General features: G+C 31.3%; 1 protein-coding gene across 1 annotated transcript in view; it reads right to left on the reverse strand.

The window, feature by feature from the left end:
• Positions 1 to 14,521, reverse strand: part of LOC145295922 (dihydropyrimidine dehydrogenase [NADP(+)]-like) — a 119,581-nt gene that overhangs the window by 26,472 nt on the left and 78,588 nt on the right. The window contains exons 11-13 of the mRNA XM_080141737.1: positions 10,022 to 10,232; positions 3,870 to 4,054; positions 2,943 to 3,158 (exon numbers count right to left, since the gene is read on the reverse strand). Coding sequence (XP_079997863.1) covers positions 2,943 to 3,158; positions 3,870 to 4,054; positions 10,022 to 10,232 — 612 coding nt within the window. The remainder of the gene's footprint in view (positions 1 to 2,942; positions 3,159 to 3,869; positions 4,055 to 10,021; positions 10,233 to 14,521) is intronic.

The raw sequence follows: 14,521 nt of genomic DNA on the forward strand, positions 1-14,521 counted from the left end.
TTTAGACAGAGGCATCAAGATTTTCATTCATCGCTGGCAAAAGTTAATTAAAAATAGCGGTGACCATGTAGAAAAATAAATTCTGGAGCACAAAAGGTGGCTTGTTTTAATGGTATCACTCCTGTCATTAAAGTTCTTGAACTTTGAGTTAAAAAAATAGGAAGTATTTGTTTTGGAATGACCTTTGTAATTTTCATGAGAAGCATACCAGATCTTGTTAAAAGCTTAGAATGTATCAAAGGTTACAGCCCATGCTTTCCCTGTCTTATCCAGTGCAAGGTATATACATTCAGAGATGATGGTTATAATATATGCAGTAGAATAGGCTTGCCTAAATCTATACTGTTGGTGAGAAAAAAGCATAGCATTTACAAGGTGGTGAACTAGTGTATATTTTAAACACTAGGTCCTACTATTCATGATATATATATATATATATATATATATATATATATTTATTATATATATATATATACACACACAGTAGCATCCAATAGTAAAGGAGTGGTCGATCATTCTTTTTTTTTTTAATGGCTTCTAACTTTATCTATGAAAAAGGAAAAAAAAAGATTTTGTGTAATTTTTCAATGTTTATTAATGGTAGTTAAATAAAAAAATACTTTTTTTATTTTTGATTTTGAATACATATTAATTTTTTACATATAAATAAATTTAATTATATTACAGGTGTCCAAAAGTTAAGGAACATGGAAAATTAATACAACTCAAGCAATTTAAATAACAACTTAACAAAATGTCGACTCCAAATATGAGAAAAAAGCTATCTATACAAGATTAACAGCTTATTTGCGACCATTATGATAAAAAAAAGTCAATAGGGGAGATTGCTAAAATATTGAAAAGGTGTAAAAGCCTTGTTTTTTGGGTTATTGAAAATAGAAAAAAAAGGTTTACCATTTACTGAAAAGAAAAAACTCTGGCCAACCTCGAATAACAACTAAGAAGCAGGATAGAAAAATAATTTTATCATCTCATTCTGATCGCTTTAAAACTGTGGCTTCGATATCCCGGGATTTTACATCTGAAACTGGACAAAAAAATTTCCCAACAAATGATCTCATGAAGATTAAATGAAGTTTGATTATTTTCAAGAAGTTCATGCTCAAAGCCTTTAATTTCTATTAAAAATAAAAAGGCCAGATTGTTATTTGTTGAAAAACATTTGTTTTGAGAAGGAAAAAAATAAAAGACTATTTTAGTGATGAATCTAAATTCAATCTTTTCGAATCAGACAAAAGACCACATGTCTGAAGAACAAAATGGAGAAAGACTGTCCCCTAAGCGCGTAAAAGTACAATAAAATTTTGAGGGGGGGGCAGTATAGTGGTATGGGGCATTATATCTTCTAAAGGAACTGGCCCTCTTGTGAGGATTCATGGAAAAGTTAATGCCCGAATACACAGAGAATTGATTAGAGAACATGTGGTTCCTAATCTTTTTGATTCTGATTTCTTATGCAAAACGACACACCATGCCATAAAGCAAAAAATAGTTTTAGAAGAGCTAAATAGATCCAATATTTGCGTTATGGATTGGCCAGCTCAGAGCCCCAACCTGAATCCAATTGAAAATGTTTGGAAAATTATTGGTAATAAGATCACAGAACCCCCCCAATCTTGATGATTTATGGGAATGTTTAAAAAAAAAAATCTTGGAATAATATTTCACCTATAACATGTAAACGATTGGTTCTGTCTTGCAGCAAAAGATGCCATAGTTTGATTGAAAACAAGGAGCTTTTCACTAAATATTGAAAGGATTCTTTATTTTTTCATTAATAATTTCCCCCATTCCTTAGCTTTTGGAAGCCTGTAATTTAATTACATTTATTTATATGTAAAAAAACTAATATGTGTATTCAAAATAAAAAAAACTATATTTTATTTAACTACCATTATTACACATTGGAAAATTCAAATTTTTGTTTTTTTCCTTTTTCATAGATAAAGTTAGAAGTCATTAAAAAAAAACAAAAACAAAAAAAAACAATCATCGACCATTCCTTTAATTTTTGGACGCTACTGTATATATACACACGCACACTGGTTCCTTGTATCATGTATCGTGAAAAAGCCTGAATAAATTTAGAAAATATCAATCCTTACATGCCTGTTTTATTGCATTCCATTTAAATTGCTTTATCCTTTAATTTGACTTTATCTCTTTCTAATATAAATAAATAAAAAATAAAAAAATAAATTATATATATATATATATATATATATATATATATATATATATATATATATATATGGCTTTGTGGCTGGGTTTGACTCTCCCAACCAGCGGTAATCATGACTTCCTACACTGATGATTCCCAAAAGGATGAAACACTTGTGTCTGTAGATATTAAAAATAATTATAATAATTATTATGTTTGCTCCTTTAAGAACTATGTTCTTATTGTTGAGCACTTTACATTGAAATGAAATAAGTCTGTCACTTAAGCTCAAATGTGCAGATTGCAATGTTAAAATCACGTGATCACTCTCAGCCTTCTTCAATGACATTTACAATTAATATAAAGGTTAATTTTAACTATATCTCATCATGGTTAACGTTGGCCAAGCAGTTTGTTCCTTGCTAATGAGGTTAGAGATGGTTTAGAGTTGGGTTTGAATCTCCTGACCAGCTGTAATTGTAACGCCTTGCACCGATAATTCCGAAAGGAAGAAACTGGTGACTGTAGGTATTAAAAAAAAAAAATTATATATATATATATATATATATATATATACATACACACACACACGAGAGAGAGAAATAATATTAATATTACCCATGAAATTGCTTCACAAAAAGTAGGTTTCATATTTTGGAAAATAATATCAAATTTAAATAGAACACTTTGCATGTAACCATTATAATGAAAGAAACACACACACACAAAAAAAACTTTTTTAATTGAATTTAAGACTTACCTTATCAAGCACAAAAGTTTTGGTAAGAGCAAAACTCCAGCCCATTTCAAAAGCCCTTCGAATCATTGAGGCACTGGTACAGTTTGTGGCGCTGGCTAGTCCAAAAGGATTTTCAAATTTTATACCACACATCTCAACACTGACATCTACAGTGTCTATCGGGGTGAAGAATTTCGGAAGACACGGTTTTTCTGGCACAGAAAACCCATGGAGAGACTGAAAAAAGTTTAAACAATATGTATAAATTCTGTTGAGGCAGTATGAAGTCATTTGTAATGTGGAAAATAAATGGTAAAGTTTGGCGCTTTTCTAGAATTAAATCTACTTTCAAAACAAAAATACAGAAAAATCTTTCAAAATTTTATGTATGAACCTGTTATGGAACAAAGGTGTCCAATTCCAAAAATTACGTAAATACTGTAATTGCTCTGCAAACCAAGTGAAAATAGGTAGTCCCGATTTATTTCCCTCCCCACAAATGCAGTGGTAGACATGAAATTGATTTTTAATGTAAGTGAAATTCCAGCTCTCCAAAAAAGATTAATCTGGATCGAGACAAAAAATAAAATTGCTTCCATCTAGAAAGATGTTCATTCACCAACCGAGGAAAGAATATATAGTGTAATATTTGAACAGAAATTACACCTTGATCTCAGCCAAAACCTATCCTAGTTTCTCTCCAGGAAAGAAGAACACTGTCGTTCCCACCATGAAATAATTTGCATACAATAAAATTTATTTCTACCAGTGGGCTTACACCCCCTTCCATTGGTAATAACCCTGGTGATGTTGGAGAGTTTTAGTCAACTGTATCTCTCCCTCATCATGCAATGTCCTTCTGATATCTGAGTTTGAGATTCCTGACTAAGGGTTAATTATTTGTATGAAACAATTTTTTCCAAATAGTTTGAAGATGTTTTGTTTTACCTGTAAATATTTGTGCATGTGCCAAGAAGCTTGTTTGCCATCATTTGTTGCCTCAACAGAAGTTTCTGCATTTCCGGAAATGTCTCCGCCACAAAATACTCCTTCAACGCTTGATGCCATTGTTTTCGTATCAACAACAGGAAGTCCCCAACGATGCAACTCTAAAGGCTCCAATGCACTTTGAACTGAAAGTACAATGTTTGAATATATTTTTCTTTCACATTTTTTTATATGCATCAAAATTGAACATTGAGTGCTCAACACATACTACTATTGTGTCCTTATAAGATACATAGATGATGTACTCATCCTAAAATCTTAATAGGCCATTAAAATCTATACAATGTTTAAAAAAAAAAAAAAAAAACATGAATAGAAACAGTTCAGCATGAACTAATCCCTTTCACTTCTAGAACTAACTCCAAAATAACTAAAGGTAAAAACCTCACCATTCTATATGAAAGCTACCAGCATAGATGTATTCGACTATGATAAATCAGCTGTCCCACTATGTGCCAAATTTGGATATATTAAGAACTATCGGGGTTGCCCAACATTACCCAACATTGCCCGGGTATTTGGAAAAAAAATAAAAATATGAAGTGGTAGTAGGCAGGCAGGCTGGAACCCGTGATGCGAAGGCGGAAAAGAAAGTGAAAGAAAAGCTGAGATCTTACTGCTACGCTACGAGGTGAGAGGAAGTGAAAAGCATTTAAATTTAACGATTAAAAAGTTGACTTGCAGAAATGAGTTCATGCAGGCGCAGAAATGAAAGTTGGCTGCAGGCCGGTTTCTGTTTCCCCATAATGTTTGGGAAAACTAACACCCCCAAAAAGGGGAGCTTCGAAATGAATAGCAATTGTTTGATATGAAGAGTTTCTACGACATTGATCAAAGCTGATTGCCTTCAAGATATGTTGACCATGAAGGCCAGACGATTCGACTTGCTTGGATTAGTTTCGCTTTATTTATATGAAAAAGACCAACGAATACGTGAAAGGACAGAATAGAGGGAATTTTATAAAAGTCGATCACAACAAATGTAGTGATGACGTCCATTCACAAATCGTAGATATTACGGTCTAGGAAGTATATAAAAAGTTTTAAAAAATAGTAACCCTCTTGCTTTGTAAAGTTAACAGACTTCAATCTATACATCTATAAAAGTGAAATTGTATGTGTGTGTGTGTGTGTATTTCCCTACCAAACTACTCTGTCAATTTTCAGTCTACAGACTGAAGAAAGAGGTACTGAGATTTGAAAAAATCTTTTTAATTGGTTTTCAGCCAGAAATTTGTCAACGGCTTAAAGTTCAATGATTTGACATTTGAAAACTCTACCAAACTCCTCCGCCAATTTTGGGTCTAAACACTTGAAATTTTAGATGTAGATTACTTGGACATGGATCAAACTTTTTAATTTGATTTGAACCAAAAACAATAACTTTTAAGGGGTCAAAGTTAAACAAATTAGATCTCTGCGGTCTCTACCAAATTACTCAGCTAATTTTTGCTCTTAACATTTGAAATTTTACATAATGTATATTCAGAAATAAGGCAAGCTTTTTTAATTGGTTTTTGCCGAAAATTTGGCTCCCAAGGGGTCCAACTTTAAAGAGTTGATCTTTGCGGACTCTACAAAGCTCCTCTGCCAATTTTAGGTCTAAATAGTTGAAATTTTAGATGTAGGTTACCTGGACACAAGTAAAACTTTTTAATATATATATATGTGTATATATATATATATATATATATGTACATAAAGTTATGAACAGTACATAGGCCCAAGCAAAGTCTGGCTGAACTGCTAGTGATATAATAAATATGACCCAAAGAAAGAGTCCTATATAATCAATTGCGACATTCTTGGCTCTCACTGTGTGGATGCCTTACAAAAATACGACAGCTCTTGCACAACAATTATCTCATTTCAACAATAAATATACATCTACAGCATACAATGCACCAAGAGAAAGGAATTTTACACCAGTAGCAAAATCAAACTGCTCCATATCTGCATTTAAAAACACTCCAACAAACCCATCTTCTTTCAAGGACATTTAGACAAATACAAGAACTAATGAAAACTTAACATTCAATCTCTAAGTTGTAGTAAAAAAAATATATAATAAAAATATAGAATAACAGAGGGAACGCTGATATACTCAACTGATAAATCAACAGATTACAACTCGATACAGAATACTCAATTTTAAACAGACATACATGATCAACACTTATGCAAGAAAATGTGACTATAATCGAAGTCGAAAATTTTGCATCCTTGACTTGACTTTTCATACCTATTTTTAACAGTAAACATTAAAGGTTAGTTCTTATTTCTGTCACTTAAATTAAAGTTATATAAGTTTTGACTTACAAGTTAAATAATGAAAAATTTTTTGTTTATTTTGTTCCTTTTGAATGTTTATGCGTGTGTGCATGTGTAAGGGGAGCAAAATGACCAACATCAGTGTGACATCCTTTAAGCAATTGATACGCTTACAAAATTAAATGCAGATGATAGATTTAAAGTTTACCAAGTTTTTATTTCATTAGTTTTTTTATATAATATTTTCAGAATTCAAATTAAAATATTAATTGTATTTTCCATTTGAGTTGGTAAATAAAAATAAAATGACACCACTTCTGGGCAATGTCAGGTATGTTCAGATAGTGTGTATATGTGCATATACATCCATATGTCAATTAAGCTATACAGAATCTTCCATAATTCATCTGTTGAGCATTGTTGAAGTAAATACTGAAAATTGATACATAAAACATATCTCATTATAACACTTTATATATACTTTTATAATATATCCCTTTACTGGGAACAGATATTTTTATGCTCATCTAAAAAAGGTCGAGTTTTATTTACTATACAAGCATTTAATTGTTTCAGCCTTTTTTACTGATATTTTTTTGTAGATAGTTTTCTATATGCACATTTTTTTATTTCTATATGAGTAAGGACATTCATCTAAATTGTGAATGTATGCATAAATAACAAATAAGAATATCAGTAAAGGCCAAAACACAAGATCTCAACATGGATACTAGGTTTGCAGAAAACATAAGGTTCAGTAAAATATTAAACATGGAATATTTAAATACATATGAATCTGCAATCAATGCTTAAAGAAAACTACTATACCCTTTTGTATACAAATATTCAAATATTATGAAATTATTTTACATGTTTTCATTGTTATCATGAAGCAATTCCTAATATGATAAAGATATGTTCGATGTTGGGGATACAGCATTATTATAGTTAAATTTGTCGGTCTATTCGTCTGTTTCTCTGAGACTACTGGGTCTATCTAACTGAAATTTTGTATAGACCTTTCTTATGATAAGGTACATCAAACTAAGTATTATATCTGTTAGATGTAGTTAGGGATTAATATTTAATCCAAAAATGTTGAGATAACTAAATTTATAACATTATCTGTTTCAAAAAGTCAAGATACATACAAGCGTTTCTAAGAAAGTAAAAGTCCTTATTTTTTACTTTTTAGTTCTATTTGTTTTTAAAATCCATCTTCATCCCAAACAAGGCACAGTGCCACTTTGACATAGGGGGCTACTATCGGGGACATAAGTTGCAGAGATACTACATAGAGAGTTGAGCAGCAAGATGTCTGTCCATATTACACTTGAAGTTGTTCTGCATGTCAGTACAGTTGGGAAAGCAGGAATCCAGAAGGGAGTTTTTTTTTTTTTTTAAGCTATACAGTAGCGTCCAAAGTTAAGGAATGGTTGATCATTTTTTTTTAAATGACTTCTAACTTTATGGAAAAAAAAAAAAAAACAAAAAAAACAAACTTTTTGGTGAATTTTTCAATGCTGAGTAATGGTAGTTATATAAAAAATAATTTTTTTTTATTTTTCATTTTGAATACAGTTTTTCTACATATAAATAAATTTAATTAAATTACAGGCATTCAAAAATTAAGGAGGGGGGGGGGGAGGAATTATTAACGAAATATAAAGAATCCTTTAGTGAAAAGCGCCTTGTTTTCTATCACACTATGGCATCTTTTGCTGCAAGACAGAACCAATCGTTTACATGTTATAGGTGATATATTATTCCAGGATTTTTTTAAACATTCCTAATAAATCATCAAGATTTGAGGGTTTTTTTTTTTTTCTGTGATCTTATCACCAATAATTTTCTAAACATTTTCAATTGGATTCAGGTTGGGGCTCTGAGCTGGTCAATCCATAATGCAAATATTGGATCTATTTAGCTCTTCTAAAACTATTTTTTACTTTATGGCATGGTGCGTTGTCTTGCATAAAGATATCAGAATCAAAAAGATTAGGAACCACATGTTCTCTAATCAATTCTCTGTACATTCGGGCATTAACTTTTCCGTGAATACTCACAAGGAGGCCATTTCCTTAATGGCCCATTCCATTATACTGTCTCCTCAAAATTTTATTGTACTTTTAACGCACTTAAGGGACAGTCTTTCTCCATTTTTTTCTTCGGAGATGTGGTCTTTTGTCTGATTCGAAAAGATTGAATTTAGATTCATCACTAAAATGAACGTTTTCCCATTTTTTTTCTTCCCAAAACAAATGTTTTTCAGTGAATAACAACCTGACCTTTTTATTTTTAAGAGAAATTAAAGGCTCTGAGCATGGACTTCTTGAAAATAATCCAACTTTGTTTAATCTTTGTGAGATCGTTTGTTGGGAATTTTTTGTCCAGTTTTGGATGTAAAATCCTGGGATATCGAAGCTGTAGTTTTAAAGCGATCAAAATGAGATGATAGTGACTCTCTCTTTGTTGTTATTCGGGGTCAGCCAGATTTTTCTCTTCAATCAATGGTAAATCTTTTTTTTCTATTTTCAATAACCCCAAAAAACAACGCTTTTACACCTTTTCAATATTTTAGCAATCTCTCCTATGGACTTTTTTCATCATAATGGTCAAGTAAGCTGTTTTTTTTTGTATGGATAGATTTTTTGAATATTTGGAGTCAACATTTTATTAAGTTAAGTTGTATTAATTTTCCGCGTTCCTTAACTTTTGGACACCTGTAATTTAATGAAATTTATTTCTATGTAAAAAAACTAATATGTATTCAAAATCAAAAATAAAAAGAAATATTTTTATTTAATTTAATTAATTTTCATTGGAAAATTCACCAATTTTTTTTTTTTTTTTCCTTTTTCATAAAGTTTGAAGCCATTCAAAAAAAGTCATCGACCATTCCTTAACTTTTGGATGCTACTGTATATAATCATTTAATTCAGCAAAATGCTCTGACTTGATTTCACTGTCGGATTATATATGTTCATCATTCATCTGACCATCTTTGTCATTCCTACAATTGAATGCGGAAGGAATTGCTACTCATCCAACATAGAATGTAATATTTTTTATAAGAAATCATTTTAAATCAGTTTTAATCAATCTTTTTTGAACAAGGTCAAGATCATGGATGACACTGGCATGAATTTTGCAAATAGACACACTCATATTCAAGTATTTTGTTTATATTTGATTAAGGATAAATATACTCGAGTCTATATTATTGATTGACAATAATAAAGCATATTGAAGAAATAAAAACATTTTGCTTTTTGTGGGAACTTTTTAACCATTTTGCAATTTTGATGCAATATATTTGAATTGATTAACAACTTAAAACCATTAATTTTGCTATAAAAAAAGTATTGATTTACCAACTAAATGTCAAATTATACCAATTACTGAAAAATTGGTTAACTTAATACCAATTCCAATATACTTAAAAAAAAGAAGCAAATAGTTTCTGATAGCATTCGGGTTTTCCATGATCATTTTCCTGATTTTATTTGCTTACTCACATATTGCAGGTGTTGTCATCAGATTTCATCTGTGATTGAAATTTGCATCAATGTGCCTACGAACAATGTAGAATATTAATGTAGGAACTCAACAAAAAAGTAGTTCTTAAGACGTTTAGTTACAAGATTATTCAGATGACCATAAAGAACAGAGACTTTGTTAGTTGTGACCTAACCGTTTCCTTCTATAATAATTTTAACTCAAATGACTATGGTCAACCATGGCTTGACATTTCTCAAAGCTCCTTCCACTCATAATAAATGTGATTTCGATAGTCGGCCCTGATATAAAACATTTCTCACCTTTTTTGTCTGAAAGTACGGATCCGAAAGCTGAAATAATGAAATCTGCTTTGATGGTGATTTCTTGGTCTGGATCTTCAGTCATTTTACCATCTATATCCACTTCAGTTCGGTTAAATTTCATCGCGTAAATACGATCATTTTTCTCAATCACTTCCTTTGGGTTCATAAAAGGCATGAACTCGCATTTTTCTTGCTTAGCAGCTTCCATCTATAAAGAAAAATTCATATCTGTATAATAACTGAATTGGTATATATGCATAACAATGTTCATGGGTATTGAAGAGTTCTCCCCCTTTGACCATTATTTGCTAGTCATATGGACACAGCAGTTGCCTCCCTTCGTCTGTTAACTAATGACAGAACTTTAAATTAGGGACTATGTCATCTTCCTTTGATTGTTTTTGTTTTTCCTCTTTGGTCTACACCTTTTTTGTGTACAGATGTAAAAAATAAATAGATGCATTTCTTTGCGTCTCTTGTGTGTTGATAAAATATTATGTTGTTAATTCATTTATTTCTTTGTCATCATCGATACCTTCCATGACATTATTTAAAGAACAAAGGGTATGCTCACTTTATTTACTTCACAATTAACTAAGGTTTATTAATTAACCTAACAAAGGTTATTAATTAAAAACAACACATGGTAGGTGACCATTCAGAGTATATGTCATGGTCCATAGTCTAAAAGACAGATGGACAGACACACCTCTCTCATATATATATATATATATATATATATATATATATATATATATATATATATATATTTTTATTACGGTTTTATCTGCTTAGTTACACATGTTTCGATTACCGAATCGTATCAACAATCCGATAATTTTATCAGTAAAGTCTGATGAAATTATCGGATTGTTGATACGATTCGGTAATCGAAACATTTGTAACTAAGCAGATAAAATGTTAATAAAATATATATATATATATATATTTCCTCTACAATAATAATGAGCACACTCTTCAGGTTTTTACTAACTACCATTTTTGCTATATATAAATAAATAAAAAATCGTTGTACAGTTTTAGTTTCCTAGATGTAAATCAACTCGAGTGTTTATCTTCAATAGAAATTAAAAGCATGTTATAACTTATAACTGACCCGCAAATCCTTTTCACCTCCCTCCCCGATTCCCTTTTTTCATCTTACCCCCACAGTTTCTTTGCTGTTTTCTCTTTAGTTTAAACAGGATAAAAGCTTTTTGTATACAAAGAATTTAATTCTCTCTAGTTTGGTCACAAGTTGACACCATGGCCTGAAGACATGTCTCTTTAAAGAAACAATGCAGGAATATGTATGCACATATATAGCCAATAATATAAACATTTATTTCTGTATATGTACACCGAATTATAGGCTATAAAGACAAAATATTGTGGATAAGTATTTGCATTCAGTCCCAATATTTATGCCATCTTTGAGGGTTCAAATCTCACTAGGATTTTTTCTTTTTTGATATAGTGCTCCAGTTATCCAATATCAATGATCTAAATATTTTTAAAAATTAAAACCTTATCGCCAGAAAAGAGGTTTGGGGAACCCAGTATTAACATACTTCAATATATAGAAAACATTTTATATATTTATCTATACATATAAAAGTTTGGAATGTGTATATGTTTATATATTAGGTTGACAAAAAGGTTCTTGCGGAATTTTTAATTTTGATTTCAAACGATGTATTTTCAAATAAGTTTTTATTATAATACCTTTATCTTATATATCATATTAAAGAGCGTTTCTTGCTTTATCTAAGCATTTAAATTACAATCGCTTTAAAACAAAACATTTAAATTACAATCGTTTTCATAACGTTGAAGACAAAATGAAAAAAACAAAAACAAAAGAAAACAACCCAATTCGCACACTTTTCTTATTTCCATTCAAGCTAAGCCAAAAAGCTGCTGAAACAGCTTGCAATATCAACAAAGAGTTTGGCCCAGGAACTACTACTGAACGCACTGCACAATGGTGGTTTAAGAAATTTTGTGGTGAGTCTTGACGAAGATGAGCATAATGGTCGGCCATCGGATGTTAACAACTATCAATTAGGAGCCTTAGTTGAAGCCAATCCATGTACAACCATTAGAGAATTTGCTTCTAAATTAGACATAACATATACAATGATTTCCAACCACTTGAGAGATTGGAAAGACAAACTTGATAAATAGGTGCCTCACAAATTGAGTGACAACAAAAAAAACAAAAAACAAAAAAAAAAACTGTTATTAAGTGTCATCTTCCCTTCCTTTATGCAACAAGAACTCTGTTCTCGACTGGGTTGTGACTTGCAACGAAAAGTTGGTTCTTTACAACAACCGGTGATGCTCAGTTTAGTGGTTAGACACCAATGAAACTCCACAACACTTCCTGAAGCAAGAGTTGCACCAAAAGAAGTTCATGCGGACTGTTTGGTAGTCTGCAACCAGTCCCATACCTTAGTTTTTTTAATGCAGGCGAAACCAGAGAAGTACTGTCAACAAAGAGATGAAATGCATTAGAAACTGACAACAACCAGCATTAATCAACAGAAAATGCCCAATTCTTCTCAGCGACAATCCCCGACTGCACATTACAAAACCGATCCTGCAAAAGTTGAATGAATTGGGCTATGAAACTGCCTAATCCGCCATACTCTCCAGACCTCTCACCTATCGACTACTACTTTCAAGCATCTCGACAACTTACTGCATCAGAAATGCTTCAAAAACATAAGCGATATCAAAAATGCCTTAATTGACTTCATCACCAGAAGACAAGATTCTTACATTACTGGCATAAATACACTTGTTTTGCATTGGTAAAAATTTGTTGATTCTGATGGTGCTTATTTTGATCAATAAATTATTTTTTGAGCTAAGTTATATTCATCTGAATTTAAAAGTTAAAACCACAAGGACTTTCTTGTCACCTTGATATTTCTATGTATGGGATTTACTCCTAAACTAATTAACTAATTTTTATGAATTTTGGAACACAGCTGCTGAGTACAAGAATAATTAATGTGGGTTATATTTAGCTAAGGTTTATGCAAAAGTGATACATATGTTTGAAACACTTTATGATAATTCAGATAACTCAAATTTCTGTTAAATTTTAACAATAAGTACAGTATTACTCCCTTAATTTGAACATCCGGTTCATTCAAATTAGAGGATGCTGTTCAAGTTTTGTGATAAAAAAATGTGCTGTAGTTAACTTTAATTTTCTAAGAATTAAGAAATAGTAAATGAAATTCATTTCTATATGATACTTCAAGTATATATTAAGTTGAGTTTACAATATATTGCAAGTAAGAATTGTTAAATATTATTACTAGGAACAAAAACATTGAAAATAAATTAAATCTACTCTTACTTGTTAGCTATTTATTACCTAAGTTATCATCTACAGAAATCATGTGTTTATGTAAAATACAGTTTTTTTTTATTTATTCATTAAATGAGTCTCATTGCAGTTTCTATTTTCATTGATTGAGCTCTTGAGCGCTGCCATTGTATTCGATAAGCAATCACGAAAACCTACAATTTCTTGGTTCTGTAGCTTCTTCATGATTATATCTCTGCAGAGTGACATTGCTTGCAAAACATAGTGGTTACTAAAGTAAGGATTTTTTTCTAGAAATTTTATAACCGTATCCATAGACTTTTCTGCATCATCCCATGATATTGCTTCAAAGTCTTCTTGGTTATTTACATTAGGGTCAAGAGAATGGGAGCTGTCACTATTTTCATCACCATTACTGCCTTCAGGATATTGATCAGTAGTTTCCTCATTTTGTTGTACCCACATTTCAACATCATTTGCATTAAGTGATTTAACTGTGGTTGGTCGGTAACCGTTTGGTTTCAAGAATTTTGTCTAGACCAGATGTATTCTTTGATTCTTTTAGTTCAGAAGCCTTTGGCGCTGGGCATAATTTACCCCATGCTTTTGTTAATGTGCTTGCTCGAACTTGATTCCATGCACTTGTGAGAGAAAATATGGCATCTTTGATAGTAAAATGGGGCTGAAAATCGCTTAATACTCACGGTACTATTTATCATATTCATCATGAAATCATTTCTGTAGAAACATTTGAAGTTCCAAATAATCCTTTGATCCATAGGTTGGATGAGAGAAGTCACATTAGGTGGTAAGTAGCACACAAAAACATTCCCGCAAGATGACACTAGTTCTGACTCAGGAGGATGTGCTCTACAATCAAGCAAGCACTTTGAATCAGGTTCTCCTAATTCAAGAAAACGCCTCTGGACAACTGGCACAAATTCTTGCAAAAACCACTTTTTAAACTTGATTCATCCATCCATTTTGTGAAAAATAATAGGATACTGGCAAAGGTGAAACTCCTTTCAATGCTCGGGGACACTTTGATTTGCCGATGACAAGAAGTTTAGGAGTTCCAGAAGCATTAGCGCATACCATCACTGTTAGTCTATCTTTATTTAATTTGGATCCTTTTATTTTCTGCTCCTCGGATC

The sequence above is a fragment of the Euprymna scolopes genome, chromosome 16 (assembly GCF_053919585.1).
Source record: "Euprymna scolopes isolate OS-2025 chromosome 16, ASM5391958v1, whole genome shotgun sequence".
Classification (NCBI taxonomy): domain Eukaryota; kingdom Metazoa; phylum Mollusca; class Cephalopoda; order Sepiida; family Sepiolidae; genus Euprymna; species Euprymna scolopes.